General features: G+C 40.5%; 1 protein-coding gene and 1 long non-coding RNA gene across 3 annotated transcripts in view; both read right to left on the bottom strand.

Annotated features, from left to right (window-relative positions):
- Positions 1 to 13: 13 nt before the first annotated feature.
- Positions 14 to 3,277, bottom strand: LOC122094341. Its single transcript, XR_006144741.1, has 2 exons — positions 3,216 to 3,277; positions 14 to 293 (listed from the first exon to the last, which is right to left on the bottom strand). It is a non-coding gene; the product is annotated as an uncharacterized LOC122094341 (long non-coding RNA).
- Positions 3,278 to 9,125: 5,848 nt separating this feature from the next.
- The window catches only part of LOC122094077, a 33,159-nt gene continuing 20,989 nt past the window's right edge, over positions 9,126 to 21,295 (bottom strand). The window contains exons 4-5 of one of the 2 annotated variants that reach the window (XM_042664730.1): positions 9,987 to 10,048; positions 9,126 to 9,831 (exon numbers count right to left, since the gene is read on the bottom strand). In XM_042664730.1, the coding sequence (XP_042520664.1) occupies positions 9,567 to 9,831; positions 9,987 to 10,048 (327 nt within the window). In that variant the 3' untranslated portion in view covers positions 9,126 to 9,566. Of the gene's footprint in view, positions 9,832 to 9,986; positions 10,069 to 21,295 lie in introns of both variants that reach the window. The other variant, XM_042664731.1, reaches the window with a different exon arrangement.

Below are 21,295 nucleotides of genomic sequence, written 5' to 3'. Positions count from 1 at the left end.
ATTCAAGTTTATAGGAATTACAAAATAAAAATCATAGCTGCAAATAGGTGTCTTGAAATTTTATTACATAAACAATCAAATCAGGGGGTAACCCTTATCTACTGCCATCTGATTTGCAATTGGTATCCTTAGCTCATTCATCTGCCTTCCTTGTATACGTTGACTGCCCTGATGAATTGTAGTAGAAGTACCAGCAACATCACCATCTTGTTTTTTGTGAACGTTGACTACCCTGACTCTCTCTTCATTAGGATCATTGTAGTCATCTTCCCCGAATTGTTGAAAAAGTGCATCTGCTATTTGTTCAGATTTGATATAGTTATGAGTCCACAACAAGCTATCACAATATAACTTTGGTAACTAAGTGAGAATTGAGGCATGTTTTTTAAAACAGGGAATCTTGATTTTAAAATCCCAAAACAACACCCAATATGATTCCTTAAAGAAGAATGTCTATAATTAAACAATTCCTTAGAACTTTTGGGTTGTCTTCTTCCTCCATTATACTTTGGTATATGATATCTCTCTCCTTTGAATGGTGTCAAATATCCATTCCTACTCGCATATCCTGAGTCTACAACATAATACTTCCCTACAATATGATAAAGCAAGACATTAAATCATACACAATAATCATTTGCATACATAATAATTTGGGCATTGATATACCTTGTGGACTGAAACATGAGGGAGAGAAACTGATTGACATGGAAGAGGAGAAGATTGTGAAAGGGGAAGAAAAGAGATAACCTGGTAGAGGGGATCAGATTCCTTGGACTCGGAGAAAGAAGACTCTGGGTCTGAGTCTGTTACTGGGAAATCAATAGCAAAAAGGGAGAGATCTGTGGGTGTATCATCAAGGGAATACAAGGACTCGAGATCTGCATCTTGAAGGTTTTTTTTTTTAAATGATTGTTCTCTGTCTCGACAGAAACCGGAAGAGAGAATAGGGAGAAGATGGAAAGGAAAGAGCAGGTTGATGGGAAGGGAAAGGAATGGAACAAGGAGGGAGAACGAAGGAGAGGATCCTTCGGCTCTGATACCACTTGATGGAGGGCCGGTAGGGATAGGGAAGAAATCCCAGAGAGGGATCTCAGAGTTGCATGGGAGTGGGAGAAATCGCACTAAGAAAGGGGGAAAAGAATCACACACACGCCCGCAGGCTCTCAACTACTCAAACTCAATTCATCTTTTTAATCTCTGTGTAATAACTTGGATTACATGCCTTCATATAATAACTGAAAATTAAAACTTGCCTAGTAAAATCTAAAACTAAAATTAGCAACTTCAAATTTGCTTCCTAAATTCTAACTAATGAAATTAGAAACAAATAAAATTTAAATTGGTAACTCCCTAATTGACTAAAAACTACCCAAAAATAAAAGATTACATATCGTCACAAATTAAATAACTCAATTCTTCCTAAATAAAGTAACTCCTAAAATATCCTATTGATTTCAAAAATCTAATCAGACCCGACTCGTCTCGGTCGAGATTGCCCGACGGATCAACCCAGTTCAGCCTCGATTCTGCATCAACAGTCCTTAAACAAACCAGAATTATCAGATCCACAATCAGGAATTTCAGGAAGCAGAGTTTGCAGCAACAATTAGAAGTTCCAGCAATAAAATTAGAGTAGTTGAATAAGTAGGATCAGAATCAAACATAGCAGAACCAGATAACCAAATCAGAACTCGATTCTGGGACAGCAGGTTATGAGAATAGGCAATCGATCCTAACAAGTTCAGAATCTTCAATAGCAGATGTTTAAGTGACAAATAAACAAATCGGAATACTGAATAGCAGGTCCATTCCCTCAGAAAAACATAGGCAACAATCAACAGTAGCAGATAACACAAATCAGGCAATAATTTCTGGGCAGAAATCACCATCGACCAGCACTGAAAACTCAGAAACTGACAAACCCATGGTCTGATCAGTACCAAACTTGGATCGAGTCCCCTTCTTAATGGTCCTAACAATTGACCAAAATCTCAAAGCAATCGGGTGGCTGGTTCTCCAAAAACAGCTAGGCCGATAGGAAGGAAAACAGAGAAAACCAACCCAGAAATTTCTGCAGAAAAGTTCAGATTACTTGCCTGTACTGCTGGAGAAGAGAATCCAATAAGAGAACCAGAAAAGAAAAGACCCACCCGGACTTCTCGCTGCAGAGTGTCGATCGGATCACACACCAATCCCTAACCCTTGATCAAACACAAAGGTTTAGCCATGGAGAAAACCCAGCGGCAGCAGCATGAAGCTTCTCTTTTTTTTTAATTGTAAAATCGTGGCTCATTAAAAGAGCCATAGCTTTATTTATAATAGTGATAGGGGTTACATGAAATAGAAATTAACTTTAGTTTCCAAAAACTGAAATAGGAAACTAAAAATTAGAAACTTAACTAGTTACTAAATCTGAAAATAGAAACTTATAAAATAGAAAGTCTTATGACTGAAAATTAGAAACTAATTTAAGACTGAAAATTAGAAACTAATTTAAGACTTCAAAATAGAAACTAAATTACTAACTAAATGACTAATTAGTAACCCCATCGGCAGCCCAAATCGTGGGCTGACTTGGACCAGATCTGGGTCGACCCAGTCAGCCACTTGGGTCGACCTTGGTCTTGGTTCTCCTTGTGTAAACCCTTGGTACTGCATCATGAAGGAAAGATAACATGTGCATGACCTTTTCTTTCTTCCAAGACATGGGACAATTTTTTGCAAATTGTCCAGGTTTTCCACAAATGTAACAAGAATTTGACTTGTGCTTTCCTCTAAATTGTTTTTTCCGAAGAAATCTCCATTTTTCTTGAACTTTGGAGAGCGGGAAGAGAACTTTTTTGGTTTCCATTTCCGCTTGCAGAATCATGCTTTTGATCTTCTTACTGGCCATTCCGAGGATGCTCTGTTCATAACCATGGACTCTAATCAAGTCCCTTGCTGTACTTATGTTCCACGACAAATTTCACGAGATGAAATTCTTCGTCTCCTTCCTTCTTCTTGGGTTACAACCTATGAACAAGAAGTCGCCCAGTGATGTAATACTGAAATTGAGGAAGCTCAAAACAGTACCAGGGTAGGATCTTTTCTCAGAGAATAGGGAATTCTAGATATGGAGAATAGGATATTGCTAAAGATGGAACAATAAACAATAATATAACACCCGGGCTTCACACCGCAAGGTGGATCGACTGGATCAAACACCAACCTACCTTGATCAAACACAAGAGATTCTTGATCAAACACAAGAAGAGAGTTGCATAAGCAAACTTTGATTTCAAATTCTGAGTTGTCCTTGAATGCTTACAATTGATCCCTATTTATAGGACCAATTCAACAAAACATTACATACCCAACTTTCAACTAACAATAGTAGAAAGTCTTCACTTATTAAAGTTGAGGTAGGAAAATCCTCACCTTCCAACTACTAAAGTTGAAAGAACCTTCACCTACCAACTACCAAAAGTGGAAAAATCCTCACCTCTTAAAGTTACAATGGAAAAGTCATCCCCCAACTACCAAAGGTGGAAAAGTCTTCATCCCCCACCTACCAAAGGTGGAAAAGTCTTCATCCCCCAACTACCAAAGGTGGAAAAATCTTCATCCCCCAACTACCAAAGGTGGAAAAGTCTTCACCTACCAACTACCAAAGGTGGAAAAATCATCACCTCTTAAAGTTGGTATGGGAAAGTCTTCACCCACCATTACTTACAAAAGTAAAAAGTAAAAGTAAAAGCACCTTCTAAATACTTATTGAACCCATGACTGGTTCAACTAATGAACCAAACCACTATTAGACCAAAACATGTAAACCAGAGTAACTGATCCCATATGCGTACCTATTACCCATGGTTTAGGCTCATTAAACTATTAAAGTGGCCTATTACACTAAAAAACCCTTTGACTAAAGGCCCAACATGCATACAACCCAACCATAGGCTTATTCCTAAGAAAACAAGTCCATTTTGGTGATAAATCTGCATCAACTCTCCCCAGCTTGAAAAAATTCGTCCTCAAATTTTGTAGTGATGAGGGGGAAACCACATGTGAGTAGCAGCTTTGACCATTCCCAAACAAAACTCGGGTGATGTAGGAACATTGGGGATAAAGTCTTCAACGTGTGGAGTTCTCTCTTCAAAGAACCATGGTGGCATAATGAACTCTACATGATCATCCTCTGAATCAATATAGGTTGTGAATGTTGAATTTATAGAGTCCTCAACATTGGTAATCTCCTTGGCGAAGACTTGAGGCATAAGCTCCAACTTTTCAAGAACAATGTCTTCAATGTCGATTTCTTCCACATGAGTCTTAGTGATGGGATCATCATTGTCTAACCCCTCTTTGACAGTAGAAATTGCTGGAATTTCTTCCACACTAACCTCAACTTCTGACCTTGGTTCGCTGATGGGAGGTGTCTTCTCATGTTGCTCCTTTGCATATTGTTGCACAAGAATGGCCATGTGGTCTGTTAATTCTTTCATGCTCTTGTCACCAGTGGGTGGTTTTTGGAAATCTAAAGAAGACTTTAAAGGGGACTCGGGTGGAGGGAAGTACATTCTTCGTTCATGTTTAGATAGGCACATGCCCGCCAACTCGTACTTCATTTCTTCCCAAGTAATGGGAGATCTACCACGATCTTTTAGATCCCTTTCTTTGGTTCTCCACCACTCGCGGGCTGACCCAACTAGCTTAGTATGCACTAGGTTCATCTTGTGCGACTCAGATAATTCAAACCGGTAAAAGTAGTTATCTAAAGTAACCAACCAATCAAAAATTACCTGGGAATCATGCTTGTCGCTGAACTCCTTTAATTCAAGCTTGACCTTCTGTGATTCATCAGCACGTCGACAAGGTGCTTCAAGATCACCATTGAAATAAGATCTTATATGCTCCTCGAAGGTAGGTGGTGCTGTAGGGGTTCTTTGTTGTGCCCTTTCAGCACTTCTCCTATGTTGACGATGCACAGCAGATTGTAGTTGATACCTGTCCTCCCTTTCGAATGGTACATTGCTACCTTGTATTGGAGCAGTCATAGTTGTCACGGCGACAAGGCGAACCAAGGCGGTGGAGGGTTGTCTAAGCGCTTAGGCGAGAAGGCGCCCGCCTTAAGGCGAACTAGGCGAACAAGTGTTATTTTTTATTTTTCCTATTTTCTAACATTATTTAGTAAGTTATATATACCTTGTATCATAAAAAATCAAGATTAAGCCACATCAAGTCATTAAAAATCAACATTTAGCCACATCAAATCATAAAAAATTAACATTAAGTCATATTAAGTTATAAAAAATCAATATTTAGAGAAATGCTCTTATTTTATAATAAGTTTGACTGGTCAAATGATTTTATTTTTACATGAGACTTTTTGTATTAGTTATAATATAAAACCAGCTTTCTAACAAGTCTAAGATTACTTAAATCTGAGTTGCAATGACAAAGTTATGCTTCAGTCAAACTTATTTTTAAGTGCGCGAATACTGTTAAAATTGTCTGAATGAAAATAATTTTATGAATATCAAAATAAAATATTTTTTTACCGGACTTTTGGTTTTTAGCAATGTTTTAACATGATAGAATTTATAAAATTTTCATAATTGAGAAAAACCCTAGCATTTAAAAGTTGAAAATCGTCCCTATAACCAAAATCCAGTTTTTGTTCTTGGACTGGGGGGTTGACTTTTTTTCATTTTGGAATTTGATTTTTAAACTATTTTTATTGGATTCAAATAGGGGGTATTTGCTTATTTATGAATAATATCTTAAGTAAATGAAATAACAAATATTAAAAACATTTACTTGAATGATATTTGGCATAAATAAGTGCCGAAACACAAAGCGATATGCAGTGCAACAAGGCGGCTGTTGCCTAGGCCCCAGGCAAACCGCCTGGACGCCAAGGCGTCGCCTAGGCGACGCCTTGACAACTATGAGTAGTACTTTGATTCTCAAGTGATTGCAACCTCGCACTTATGATCTTCTGTCCAGTAGAGAGCTGTTGAAGCATCTCAATGACTTTTGCCATTGGATCAGGTGGATCTGGCGGTGGCCTCAGAGACTCATTCTCTGCCATGCTCTGATACCAATTGATGTAATACTGAAATTGAGGAAGCTCAAAACAGTACCAGGGTAGGATCTTTTCTCAGAGAATAGGGAATTCTAGATATGGAGAATAGGATATTGCTAAAACTTGTTGAAAGATAAAAAAAAGATGGAACAATAAACAATAATATAACACCCGGGCTTCACACCGCAAGGTGGATCGACTGGATCAAACACCAACCTACCTTGATCAAACACAAGAGATTTCTTGATCAAACACAAGAGATTCTTGATCAAACACAAGAAGAGAGTTGCATAAGCAAACTTTGATTTCAAATTCTGAGTTGTCTTTGAATGCTTACAATTGATCCCATGACTGGTTCAACTAATGAACCAAACCACTGCTAGACCAAAACATGTAAACCAGAGTAACTAATCCCGTATGCATACCTATTACCATGGTTTAGACTCATTAAACTATTGAAGTTGCCTATTACATTAAAAAAACCCTTGGACCAAAGGCCCAACATGCATATAACCCAACCATAGACTTATTCCTAAGAAAACAAACCCATTTTGGTGATAAATCTGCATCACATACCTTGTAGGTTTGGTAATGATCCCACCAAGAGGACAATCAAGCAAAGGTAAAATAAGTCATTACACCACTGGTACATAAATGCAGACAAAGGCCTACTTCAAGTCTTACCTTTGAATCATTCTCATCAAAGATTTCACCAACAATTTCTTCAACAATATCTTCCAGAGTTACTATCTGCTTCATCCATAGAAGAGAAGACAAATGCATAAGGTTTCAGCAGATAAAACGTAGTATTCCCTGCAAATAAGTTTCTGATAATATACATAGAGATTCAAAACAGATTCTCAAGCGAACATTGCTGTATAATATGAAAATTCCAAGAAAAATGATAATCAACTGGAATGATAGGGCCAAAAAATTTTCAGAAATAGAAGTCTTCACTAGACAAAATCTGTGATTCCAGACTCAATTTGGAGTTACCAGTCTATGAGAACCGAGTGTGAACCTAAAGTATAGGGTGACTTTGGATTTTGNAGGATAGTAGCTTTTGCAAGTTACCAATGTCAGTACATGGACCATAGTTGTCAAGGCGTCACTTAATCCAGGCACTGTCTGGATTGGCGCCTTGGTCTCCTAGGAGACGCCTTGGCGCCTTGCTGGTGTCACCTTAATTTTTGCTTCCCCTACCACCTTGGTTCGCCTAGGCACTGTGACAACTATGATGTGGACTGCATGAAATTTCTGTCATGTGTATTAGCTTCATCAAATCATGTTCCCCCGTTCTCACTGGCATCATTATCAGCTGATGACAACAATGTTGCTTATGGAACGCATGCAAACCAAGTCAAGAACCTCACTTCATGGCTTCCATCTCTCCAGATTTCCAGATTATCTGGAAAAAGAAAAAGAGGCCAGCTCTGATATTTGGACAGGCCAACAATGAGTCCATTATTGGAGAATCTTCCATTAAAAAAATAATAAAAAAAGGGTAATTTACAACGCCACCCCCTGGAGAATGCCAATATTAGAGGGAATAATTGCCACCACAAATCATCTACACCTACAGCCATGTCACCACCGGCTTCTCCATCAAGCTCACATACTCTTAGGCAGCCCACGTTCGCCGCCTTCCGAGCGTACTCTCCGTCATCCCCAACAAGATCCGCCACCTCCACACCACCCACACCCCTCATTTTCTCGGCCTCTCCAATGCTTCTCTCTCTCTCCCCTCTGTTCGTCTCTAATGAAATACTAAATTATATCTCTCCGGTTCCAATGATGGAGGTCGTAACAGTTGCTTCTTTTCCGGTTGTTTTCTTCAACGGAGAATGTGAGATCGAGTTAGGTAATGTTGAGATCCATCCTTCCTTAGGTTTCAAGAAACTGCAATCGGTAATTTGTTAGATGATCGGAATCTCTCCTCATCAAATCTCCATATCGTTAATCCGTGAGAAGGTTTCAAGATCGTCGGATAAACGCCGTAGATTACCAGTTACGGAGAAGACAGATTTTGCTGCAATCGTGAAAGAGGAAGATTGTTTCTTGTATATCAAGCGATTGAAGAAGGAAAGAAGGGGGAAACTCTGTCAGAGTATTGGTAACCAAGCGGTGGTCTTGAATGTCGTCTGCCAAGTTTATTCGGCTGCGAATGGAAGGCCTACAGAGTTCCATTGGTGCCAATATGAAGGACCAGGTGCTCTCTCTGGTTCCGAACATTGTCGCGTTGGAAGCCAAAGAAAGCACCAAGCCAATCCAGTAGATCCATGCCATCGTGCCATACGAAAAAGGGGGCTTTGTGGCGACAGCGGTGGCACGGACTTCTGGGTAGCGGAGGGAAGGGTGGTCATGGAGGAGGTTATGCACGGGGATGATATTATAGGGCTCTTCCTCTGGTGGGGCTGTTGGGGCGGAGGGTGGTGGTGGCGCTCCTCCGGCAAGGCACCTCCCTCGATGCCCAAATTGCCGCTGCTACTACCTTGCTCAACCTCACAACCGACCATAAAAGGGTCCAGGCCATTGCCAGAGAGCAGGGGATTTCAGTGATTGTGCAGGCCCTCTTCAATTTCTCCATGAAGGTTCAAACAGGGAGAATGAGAATCCGAAGTGGAAGCTTCGCTGCTTTTCACAGTTTGGGGATGAAGACAATGGAGGTTCTTTTTCCGGCGTTGGCGTGGCTTGATATCCAAGGCGTTGGGCAGCGGATTCTATCATCAATAAACGGCTTGAAAGAGAGAGAGAAAGAGGGAGCCAGCAACGTGAAGAGATCGACGACGACGAACAGTAGAACCTCAGAAATGGTCAGGTTGCTCCTAATAAAGAAGAAGTGTTTTACTCATAAGGGCTAAAGTGTCATTTCACAACAGCACTTAAAGAGACTGACGGTAGGGGGTCTGAGTCTAATTTGGTGAAAGAGAGGGAGTGTCCCTCTAATATTGACATTCTCCAGGGGGTGGCGTTCTAAATTACCTTAAAAAAAACTCACCTAATCATCTGTTGCAGGAGAGGACATTAGAGCAAGCTAACAATATTCATACCCTAGAATGTATGCACTTAAAGCATTCTAAAATCCAATACTCAACAAAGTTAGGCCACATTAAGTCAAATTTAACTATGGATGATATCATAGAGGCCTTGAAAACAATTAGGTGATATTCTTCACCATATGAGATTTTTAAGATGCAAACCAACCAGCATTTCAGGATCATGTACCTGAGCAGGTTGTGCGTCTAGTGCAGAACCAAATATCTGCAATCAATTTAGCCCCAGCTCCAACCACACAGAAAAAACAAAAGACATGATCTCTTGTGAAAACCACTTGTGTTCTATCCTACTTCATATATCACCCCAATCAAGAAAACAGTTCAGTTCAAAATGAAAAGTTTTGCAAGTTGAAATGAAAAAACATAGAATCAGATCAGGGTTGCAACTAAGATGTGAACCATAGATCAATTCTTAGCACTCTCTAACCTTTTTAATGAAGTCATCTATAGATCATTTTCACACTCTTCCACATGGTGGAATGTGAAAAAAAAAGTAACCTTCCTACACATAACATGATATTGACAGTAATGTAATTATTGGCTTCACCTCTAGCAAATGGCTGAGGTTTCACATCTGTTTTTCCGGTTGATGTTTGCTCACTTCGCCATATCATTTTGGAGAAGGAAGCCAGAGTTGAAAATGTAGCAGGCAGAACTTTTGACAGAATGGTTCCAACTAAAGATCTGCTTCTGTCTTCCGAAAGCCTGTTACCAAGTGAAATGCAAGTTAAAGCCCAAACATTAAATCATCCGCACTTCTAAAAGAATGAGTCCTTTATGTAAGATAAGCATTTTTGTGAGCCTCAAAAGGTAATGAACTAATGCAAAATAGCAAATTTTCCAAATGCAACCACTCTCACCTGTAAGCTGAAAGTACAGCATCCGCTCCAATAGTGACTGCAGAATAGTAACATTGACTTGACTGCCCAAGAATAAAAGCAGCTGAATTCAAATACCAGAATAACTTCAGAAATTTCCCATTACAACCATCAACAACTGAAGTAGATAATAAACTACAAGGAGGCCACACTGCAATACAGGATAAATTCTCTGTATGCCTCCAAATAAATGCTACAGAAACATTTCGGGGGGCACTAGATAAGCTGGCGATGAAGAATCAAGGTTCCAGAAGCAGTACCAGCAAAGGAAGACTAAGAAATCAGATATTGAAATCTGTCACATAAGAGTAGCCTCTGACTGCCAGGAGAGCTCACAGACAGCATTACAGACAGATTTTCTGAGACATGACAGCATGGGATTATTTTATGCCAACCAGAGTTGGCTCCTTTTTTCTATTGGTTGTTAACATAGTAGATTATATTGGAGCTTTCCTACTGGTTGGATGATGGAAGCACCAATTTCCTATCAGTTGGATGATGGAAGCTCTTTGCTAAGCCAATCACAGGCTTCCAGAGTAGCTATAAATATATGAACAATGTACCGGATATATGCCATATCCATCGATTTGAAGAAATAACGCTTCCAGATTTTCTGATTTGATTCTATGGATTTCAGACCAACTCTGTGGACTTGGTGGATTCCTAGCCCGTTAACTATCCTTCTTACCCATCTCTCCGTTCTAAATATTCAAGTCAGATCTAACCTACCTTATATCCTACGATTTTACTGCCTCAGTACAATTTCAGAATCTATTCCATTAGCTTATTATCATTGTTGTCAAGGCATCGCTTAGCCGTCCAGGCACCTTCTTGGGTCCAAAGCGACAAGCCTTGTCTGATGCAAGAAAGGCAACCACCTTAGACACCTTGGGCCTAGGCATCGCCTTTTGGCTTTGTGACAACATGCCTTATATTATATTAGTTTTATAACACTTCACGAGTTTGCGTTGATTTATGTTCATTGCGTTGTTTTATGATGACTATGCTTATATTGCATCCTATAGTTTGTTTATTATACATTAGTTTCCTCATATTGGGCAATTATTAGCATAACTATATCATATTGCATTGTTTAGCCGTCCAGGCACCTTCTTGGGTTTACGCCTTTACGGAGCCAGCATCCCTTGTTTGGCAAGAAAGGCGACCCGCCTTAGACACCTTGGGCCTAGGCATGGCCTTGGGGCGTTGGAGCCTTGTGATAGCACGCCTTGTAATATATCAGTTTAGTTTACGTTAATTTAACGTTTTTTGATGAATATTCTTATATTGTATCCCATGCTTTGTTTATTATCTGTTATTTTCCTCATAGTGTGCCATTATTAGCATAATACTGTCATATTGCATTGATATGCTTCTCTCTTACATATAAGTATGATTATATAAAATAATCAATGCTATATTACATATATTGTGTGCTTAAGACGTAGGCGCTCCTCCAACGCCTTGGGTGAACTAGTCGCCTTGAGAACTATGCTTATCACTGTAATATTCTGCTGGTTTAACTTCAGTTTCTTGATTCTCATGTTCTACATCTCAAAAACATTCAGATTAGCTTCTCCAAATTATCTTAGTCGATATTCAGATCTGCTCTTGATTTAGTTTCAGTTCTGCTGCTCCTGCCTATAAGTTCAGTTCTATTCTGTGATTCTGCATTCAAATAGCTTCTCCAAAGCTTCTGATTTGATTCCTGATTTTGATAACTGAGTCGCTGCAATTCTGTTTGCTTTTCAGTAGTAGGATTTGGATCAAGGGATTCTAGGGGACTAAAAGTGTGCCCCTCATCGGAATTCCTAGTATTTCTTCGAGTTTGAACCACCATTTTGCCTTGAAGGGCTCCACCTAATGTAGGAGTAGGTTACAAGAAACTACCCTACAGGTTACAACCCCAAACAATACAGCTAATGACTCAAGGTTAGCTAATTGCACTTAAGAATATTTAGGAGACCAAGGGAATAGCAACCAGAAATAACCCACACAAGATAAAGACAGCCCACAAAGAAAACCCAAGAAAATACCTATCGGCCAGCAGAGAGAAACTCACCTGCGATAGACCAAGAGAGAGAGAGGGCCGGCTGTAGTTGTGGAGCTCAGAATGAGCTGCACTCTTGGGCGTAGGTAGTCCCTAAGGAGGATACAAAAACCTAAAAATTTGAAGGACTTCTGACAGCTGGTTGATGAGATAATTACTTTCTTGAAAATCAGACCTAGGAGAGAGAATTTGTCAGAATTCTGCAGGGACAGCAGCAGGCAGCTGGCAGCTTCAAAAAGTTTTCTAAGGTGGATCGAGTAGTCCACTTATGGTGAAGAACAGGTACTCCAATAGTCCAATAGATCAGATCCTCAATATTGGCAATGAGGGAGATCAATTGAATTCACAAAGGGGTGCTTCTTGCTGATCGATCTCAAGGAACAGAACTCAATTGTATAAAATTAATAAGGGCAGCAACAGTGAACAGAATTAGGTTATCGATTGTAGGAACAAGAGAATAATAACAAAGGGAAAGTGGGAAATGAGTGGCTATCTTGGCCCGGGCTTCTCACCCACAGCTATCTCGACTGTTTTAAGCAATTGACTGCAATTTTCTTCTTTCAAATCTGAAAATATGAGTACATGGGCTCCTCTATTTAAAGAGGGCAGAATAGCAATCATGACATAAGTAGGAGCTAGTTTTCAAATAGGACTAGACACTCTTAGTAGGACTTAGACTCATAATATGACTAGGACTATAACTCTAACATGGAGTAAGTTACTTAACAAAGAGTCCATATCGGACATTACAATAGGTGGGCCCAATGGGCCTCACTTATTAAACATTTAAATAAATACCTATAGCTAGGATCAATGGGCCCAATGGGCCCTTCTTCTAACAACTAATTCAGCCACTTGAAGTGGACTTAAGTGTAGATCGCTAGGCCCTTCTTGGCTGGGCCTTTCTTCCTCTGATAGATCCTCCCAAAGTGTGGATCTACATCAGCTTCCCCTTCTTAGAATCATTCATCTCCGATGAATGGATGAAGGACATGTAGTGCTCGTAGAGATCCGTGTCAAGATGCCGAAAGTCATCAGCATGGATCCAAGTGCAATCTTGTTGTGGTTGTCCTTTCCACTTGACGAGGAACAAGTAGTAACCCTTGCCCCCACGAACTGTAGTGAACTTGTTATCTAAGACATCCTCAATAACATCATCTTCCGGAGTCACAAACTGGGGAAGCTTTAAGGCATGCTCCGTGTCACTTTCATCAGAATGGTGTCCCACATATAGTGTAAGGCCAGCCACATTGCATACACTGTTGATCTTCAGGGTAGGAGGTAATTCCAGCATGTAAGCATTGGGACCAATGCGCTTCAAGACTTTATGTGGACCCATATTCCAGGGATGGAGCTTGTGCACTATGCAGGGAGAGAACCTCTCAGGTGGAATTCGAACCATCACCATATCACCAGGTTAAAATTCCACGTAGCGTCGATGACAGTTAGCAATTGCTTGATACCCGTCTTTGCTAATGGCTATGCAACGACGAACATCAGCATGTACATCTATGATATGCCTAAGAAACTCATCCTCTTAAACACTAACACGGGCATGAGGTGGTAATGATACCATGTCAACCGATCGTTGTGGCAGCAGTCCAAGAACAATTTCAAATGGGGTACGACCGGTGGTGGGGTTGATGGAGCTATTATATGCGAACTCTGCTATATCAAGAATACATGGCCATGTCTTCTCATAATCATGAACTAAGCAACAGAGCAGATTGCCAAGTCTTCTATTCACTACCTCCGCCTGACCGTCTGTTTGAGGGTGGAATGTTGTAGAGAATTTGAGTTTAGTGTTTGTTTTCAGCCATAGGGTCTTTCGGAAATAGCTCATGAACTTGACATCCCTATCTTAAACAATCAACTATGGCAAACCATGTATACGCACTATCTCTTTAAAGAAGAGTTTGGCTAAGTGACTTGCATCAAGTGTTTTTTTGCACAGGATAAAGAGTGCCATTTTGGAGAATCAATCTACTGCCACAAATATGGAATCATACCTTTCCTGTGTAGGTGGTAAGCCTAGGACAAAGTCCATGCTTATGTCTAACCAAAGTGCATGTGGAATGGGCAGCAGTGTGTACAATCCCGCAGTCTTCTTCTCTCCTTTAGCAGTTGACAAGTACGACATCTTTGAATAACATGTTGAACATCCTTCTGTAGTTGAGGCCAATAATACAAGTTTGTCATCATAGAGTAAGTCTTGTATTTGCCAAACTGTCCACCCATTGCTCTGCCATGTAGTTCTCGAACCAAGTGATGCCTTAAGAGGTGTTTGAAATACAAAGACGTGTGCCCTTGAAAAGGTATCCATCATGTATGGAAAATTTGTCATCTCTTCCTCCTTGTAACTTTTTGAACACTTCTGAAAAATCAGCATCAGTAGCATACTCATCTTTGATATGTCCCACCCCTGTACTTTGTACTGCAAAGGTATTCATTGGCACCTTCCGACTAAGTGCATCAGCTACTTGATTCTCTTTTCCAGCTTTGTAATTGAGAGCAAATACGTGTCCTTGCAAATATAAGATCCAATTAGCATGTCGATCGCTAATGGTCTTTTGTGAATGCAAGTATTTGAGTGCTTCATGATTCGAATAAAGTATAAACTCTTTTCCAATTAGGTAGTGTCTCCAATGCTTGATAATTTGAACAACAGGCATAGAGTTCTAAGTTATAAGTAGAGTACTTTCTTTTTGCATCGTTCAACTTTTCACTGTAGAAGGCAATCAGATGACCCTCTTGCATGAGCAAGCCTCTTATCCCAACATGGGATGCATCAGTAGCCACTTCGAACATGAGATCAAAATTGGGTAGTCTAAGCACTGGTGCTTCGGCATGGTTTTAAGTATCGGTACGTATAGTACCGTATTGGCCAATATGTATCTATATCGGCCCTTACCGATACGATACACACCGATATAATACATGAAATTTTTAAAATCCTTTCGTATCGATATGTATCATACGATACATACCGATATGCCACCAATACACACCGATACGATACAACACACCGATACGTACCGATACTCTATGAAAAATATAAAATTGAGGTGAAATGTACATTTCGGCATGAATCGGTGTGTATCAATATGTATCGACCGATACATATCGATACGGTACGATATAGTGCGATACAATCATATAATGGCCAAGACGGATCATTTTTCAGAAAAACACGTTTTTTTGAAGGGTTTTTATTCTAAAGTTGCTGCCAACCTTATTTCTCTATAACTAAAGTGGAAATCAAGGTTGGAAACAAGGATTTTACATTTATGGGACAACTAGAAACCTTGAATTCTTAGTGTGATACCCTCAATTTAGTGTTTATGCATAATACATGTTATCAATAGCTTTTTTTAACAAATTTTTTATACAAAAATGTATAAAAAAGTGTTTCTTATCCATTTATGTGTATATCTTAGCGTATCTCTGATACGATACGATTTCCTCTGATACGTATCTTAATTTTGGCCGGCAGATACGGTGACCGATACCGATACTTTAATCCTTGTGCTTCGGTCATTTTTTGTTTGATCAGGTTGAATGCTTTAGTGGCAGCTGGAGTCCATTGGAATGGAACTTTTTCCCCTTTTGTGCACTCTATGATGGGGGCTACAATAATACTGAAATTCCGTATGAACCATCGATAGAATGAGGCAAGACCGTTAAACTGCGAACTTCTGTTAAGGTCTTTGGAATGGGCCAATCTACAATGCTCTTCACCTTCTCCGGATCAGCTTCTATACCTTGTGAAGACACAATAAAGCCACGGAATATGACCTTGGGCAGCATAAAAGAACACTTCTTCAAGTTGATATATAGCTTCTCCTGTTGTAGTACCCTCATGATGTTAGAGATATTAGTTATGTTACTCTAAGGGCAATATTGTAAGAAGAGCATCAAACAAAAAAGTTTTAGGAACATGCATGCCAAAGAGAAGACTCCTACTGACCTCCAATAAATGACGATTTTCCTCTCAGCAACCCCATTTTGTTGGGGTCTGTCAACACAAGCTAGCTGATGGATAAAGGAGGAGCTAGAGCCTCATTATGTTTTATTTATCCCAAGTATGATACAAACCAATTTATCTCATTCTGTTTTATTTTTCTTTTCCTCCTTCGGGAGGTATGTGTAATTTCCCTCCTTAGGGAGGTTTGTGTAATACCTTGTAAATATATTAGTAAAGAATATATTGGTGTATGTGAGATTTCTCTCACAACACTATTCCAACATACCATCGATTACCTCTCTTCTCCCTGATGTAGAATTGATGTTGTTGAACCGGATTGACCCTTCGGACAACCTCAACCGAGATGAACCGGGTCCAATTGGATTTTTGGATTCATTAAGATCTTTAGGATTTTATTTTGTTCCGGATTATTTGCAATCTTTTAATTTGGGTAGCTAATAGTAAATTAGGGAGTTACTAATTTAAGTTTTATTTTGTTTCTAATTTCATTAGTTAGAATTTAGGAAGCAAATAGGAGTTGCAAATTTTATTTTAGATTTTATTATTATATTTTATTAGGCAAGTTTTAATTTTAGTTTCTTATATAAAGGCATGTAACCCAAGTAATTAGACAGATTTTGAATGATAAATTAATTAATTGGTTGAAACCTTGTGGTTTGCCTAGTCGTGAGACCTTCTTCCCCCCCCCCCCTGTGTGATTCTTCTCTTCTCCCTGCAACTCTAAGTTCACTCGGGGATTTCTTCCCTTTCTTTCCTAAGGCCCTACATCAAGTGGTATCAGAGCTGAAGGATCCATCTCCTTCGTTCTCTTTTCCTTCCCTATCTTCTTCCCCTTCTCAGTTCTGGTTTCTGCAGAAACTGAGAACAACAACAATAAAAAAAAAAAAAAAAAAAAAAAAATTCCCATCTTCCGCAGCAACACAAAACCCTTTCTATCCTCTTTGATCCCTCCACAGTAACCCACCGCCTGCATAATTTCGATCACAGCCCCTTGTTTTAGGTTTCCCTAGCCGTAGCCCCAAAAAAATAAATAAATAAATAATTCTCTTCCCCATCGTTCTCACTCAGAACCCCAACCCCTTCTTCTTCCAGCGAAATACCCATCCTTTCTTCCTTTACTTCTGTTCTTTATTTCTTGCGACTGTTTCCATCTCTAATCTTCTTCCATTGCTGTCTCTTTCCTTACCTAAACATTCACTGTTCTGGGTGGTGTCTGCGAACTATCAGATCTGAACCGAGCTTATTACATGCTCGATTGTTGAGGCTGAGAATTGTTATGCTTGATTCTTACCTAAGGGCGATGCAACCTGGAAATTTTGGCCTCCACTCTCATGTGTGGTGCGATTCGAGTTACTGTTGGAACCTGCAACTATTCAGTGATCAAATCTGATTTCAGAGATTCATTCCCAATAGTTGGTCGGAGAATCGACCTGCTGCTGGTTATAATCAAGAGAATTAGGAGTCGAGATATCCATTCCTAATTTCTGGTCAACTAGGTTCTTATCAAAGAATAATCGCATTCATAGACCAGCAAGCACTCCGCTGGCTTCTGGTTCTTACGACCAGAAGAAGAGGTTATTTCACCTTTATTGTTACTTTCCCTTTTTACCCTCACCTTTTATTTCTTATTATCTCTTGTTCTATTTTTATCCCTGGTTCCTGAATTACCCTTTTACTAGCATATTGTCCCCACTACTTAGGCCTTTAGTTCCATCTAATTACAAGTCTACCCCTCCTTTCTAAATTTCCATTTATTTATAAAACTGCCACCCACTTGGATATTGGAGTTGGTGTCTTATTTTGTGAGGCCCATAGCCATAGTTGTCAAGGCGTCGCCTAGGCGTCGCCTAGGCGGCGCCTTGGCGTCCCGGCGGTAAATCATAGCCATGGCAGTACAACGATTAATGGTTGCACACTTGGCGGTCGCCTTGGACGGATAGGCGACGCCTTGGCGTCGCCATGGACGCCATACCACGTTTTAGTACCTAGGCGGTCGATTTTTTTTTTTTTACTAACAATATTTTATTTATTATATTTTAATTGGGTTTTTTTTTTTTTTACTAACATTTTCTATTATGATTTGAGACCAAACCCTCGGTCGATTTGAAATTTTCAATTAACGCCACAAACCCTCGATCGAAGCTCTACAGTTCGAAGAGACGAAAACCGAAAACCCTCGACCGCTGCAACGATTTCTCTTCTCCTTCTCCGGCAGCCACTGTTGCGTCTTCTGCTCCTCTCCTTCTTCTTCTCCTTCTCCGGCAGCCACCGCTGGTTCTTCTCTTCTCCTTCTCGTTCTCCGGCAGCCACCGCTGGTCCGCTGCAACTGTTCTCTCCTTCTCCTTCTTCTCCTTCTCCGGCAGCCACCGCTGCAACGATTTCTCTTCTCCTTCTCCGGCAGCCACTGTTGCGTCTTCTGCTCCTCTCCTTCTTCTTCTCCTTCTCCGGCAGCCACCGCTGGTTCTTCTCTTCTCCTTCTCCTTCTCCGGCAGCCACCGCTGCAACTGTTCTCTCTTTCTTCTTCTTCTCCGGCAGCCACCGCTGCAACTCTTCTCCTTCTCCTTCTCCTTCTCCTTCTTCGGCAGCCACCGCTGCTCTTTTCCTCCTTCTCCTTCTCCGGCGGCCACCGCTGCAAGCCTGCAACTCTTCTCCTCCTTCTCCTTCTCCGGCAGCCACCGCTGCAACTCTTCTCCTCTTTCTTCTTCTCCGGCAGCCACCGCTGCAACCCTTCTTCCTCCTTCTCCTTCTCCTTCTCCTTCTTCGGCAGCCACCGCTGCTCTTTTCCTCCTTCTCCTTCTCCGGCGGCCACCGCTGCAACTCTTCTACTCCTTCTCCTTCTCCGGCAGCCACCGTGCAAGTCTTCTCCTCCTTCTCCTTCTCCGGCAGCCACCACTGCAAGTCTGCAACTCTTTTCCTCTTTCTCCTTCTCCGGCAGCCACCACTGGAAGTCTGCAACTCTTTTCCTCCTTCTCCTTCTCCGGCAGCCACCGCTGCAACTCTTCTTCTTCTCCTTCTCCGGCAGCAACCAACATATAGGACTGGTTTTCCGGCAGCAACCAACAGTGACATCTTCTTTGCTCCTTCTCCGGCAGCAAGAACGACAACAACCACAATACGATATCGCCTGCGACATCTTCTCCTTCGGCAGCAAGAGCGACAACCAGGTAAGGGCCCCACCTACTAGTAACTTCAAATCTTCAATGTTTATAATATGTTTTCCTCTTTATCTGTATATCTAGTTATCTACTATCTAGAGTTTGATCTTGATCTAAAGATGGGAAATCATATATTTTAGATTGCTGGAAAAAAAAAAATATAAGAACTTGACAATGGTCTTGGTTGTGTATTTGTGTTAAGTGAAATGATTAAGTTGGATTTGTGAGTGTTTAATTGTTTTTTTTTTATGTTATCATGTTAATGTTATTGGTTAACACTTAACATACTTTGTTACTCTGTTTTGTAACTTGTAGGATAGGACTATAGGAGTTCATAATGGATGGTACTGTTGGTGGACCTGGTAGTAGTGGGGGTGATAATATAAGCACGGCTGCATATGATCCATCCAAAGACCCAACCAGGAAGGCCAAATCAAATGACCCTGGGTGGAAGTATGGGTATTGGCCTGACCTGTCAGACAAGAACCTTGTTAAATGCACTCTTTGTGGAAAAAACCTCAAGTGTGGAATTAAAAGGTTAAAGCAACATTTGGTGGGTGGATATGGAGATGTTGCTAAGTGTACCAAGACAACTGTAGCGATTGCTACAGAGATGAATGCAGCTCTTATGCGCAATAAGAAGAAAAGGATGCAAGACATTTTGGATAATGATGATGTTGATGTTGATGTTGATGCTGGTGCTGGTGTTGGTGCTGGTGTTGGTGCTGATGTTGATATAGAAGTTGAAGGTCAAAGACAGTCTAGTAGGACTCCTTCTTCTACAACCTCTAGACTTATTCCTAGCTCTGGGACATTTGCTAAGAAAAAGAAAGTAGTCATTCAGCCACAAGTAAGGAGCCCCATGGATGCTCATGTTAGACGGACTCCTGAGCAAGTGGTTGCTGAGAGGCATCTTAAAGGTAATACTCAGACTACTATAGAGAACCGGTTTAGATCAGCGGAAGAAAAAAAGAGAGTTGATAATCACATTGTTGACTGGGTTTATCAGTGTGGTATTCCATTCAATGCTATTAAGTCAAGGAGGTTTGAGGTGATGGTAGAATCTATTGCACAGTACGGGTCAGGATATAAGCCCCCAAGTTATCATGAAGTGAGAGTGCCATTGTTGAAGGCAGCAAAGGATAGAACTGCAGAGATGAAGAATAAATATGAAGAGTATTGGAAGCAGTATGGGTGCACTCTAATGACTGATGGGTGGACGGATAAAAGAGGAAGGCATTTAATTAATTTCCTCGTTAACTGTCCAGAGGGGACTTATTTCATGGAATCTGTTGATGCATCTAGCATATCTCAAACTGCAGAGAAGTTGTTTGAATTGATTGACAACAAAGTTCAAGAAATTGGTGAGGACAATGTTGTGCAAGTTGTGTCAGATAATGCATCGGCTTACAAATTAGCCGGTACAATGCTTATGCAGAAGAGGACAAAGCTGTATTGGACTCCTTGTGCAGCGCATTGCATTGACCTGATGTTGGAGGAAATAGGATTCTTGAATGCTAATAGGACTGTGATAAGTAAGGCAAAAAAAGTAACCAACTTCATCTACAGGCACACACGCATTCTTGATGCAATGAGGGCTAGAACAAATGGGAGGGATCTTGTGAGGACAGCAGCTACTAGATTTGCAACTGCATTTCTGACACTTCAAAGCTTGTTAAAACATAGAGATGACTTGAGACATTTGTTTATTTCTGAAGAATGGACTAGTTCTAATTTGGCAAAGACCGAAGCTGGGAAGAAAGTGGTTGAGACGGTGTTTGCTGTAGCATTTTGGAATGGTGTGGAAAATTGTCTTAGAGCTTCAAAGCCACTTCTTACTGTCTTGAGGATTGTGGATGGTGATGAGAGGCCTTCTATGCCTGAGGTTCAATTTGCCATGGATGAGGCAAAAAAGAAAATAAAAGAAAATTTTGGAGATAAAGAAAGGCACTACAAGAAAGTGTTGGATATTGTTAATAGGCGTTGGGAGATTCAGATGGGGCGTCCTTTGTATGGGGCAGCACTATTTCTTAATCCTGGCAAATTTTTTTCTTATAAGGAAGGTGATGATGGTGGCTACCAAATTATATCTTCTCTACAG

This window comes from Macadamia integrifolia, chromosome 11 (assembly GCF_013358625.1).
Source record: "Macadamia integrifolia cultivar HAES 741 chromosome 11, SCU_Mint_v3, whole genome shotgun sequence".
NCBI lineage: Eukaryota > Viridiplantae > Streptophyta > Magnoliopsida > Proteales > Proteaceae > Macadamia > Macadamia integrifolia.
Note: the sequence above shows the minus strand (reverse complement) of the source record. Positions and strands in the feature narration are given on the sequence as shown.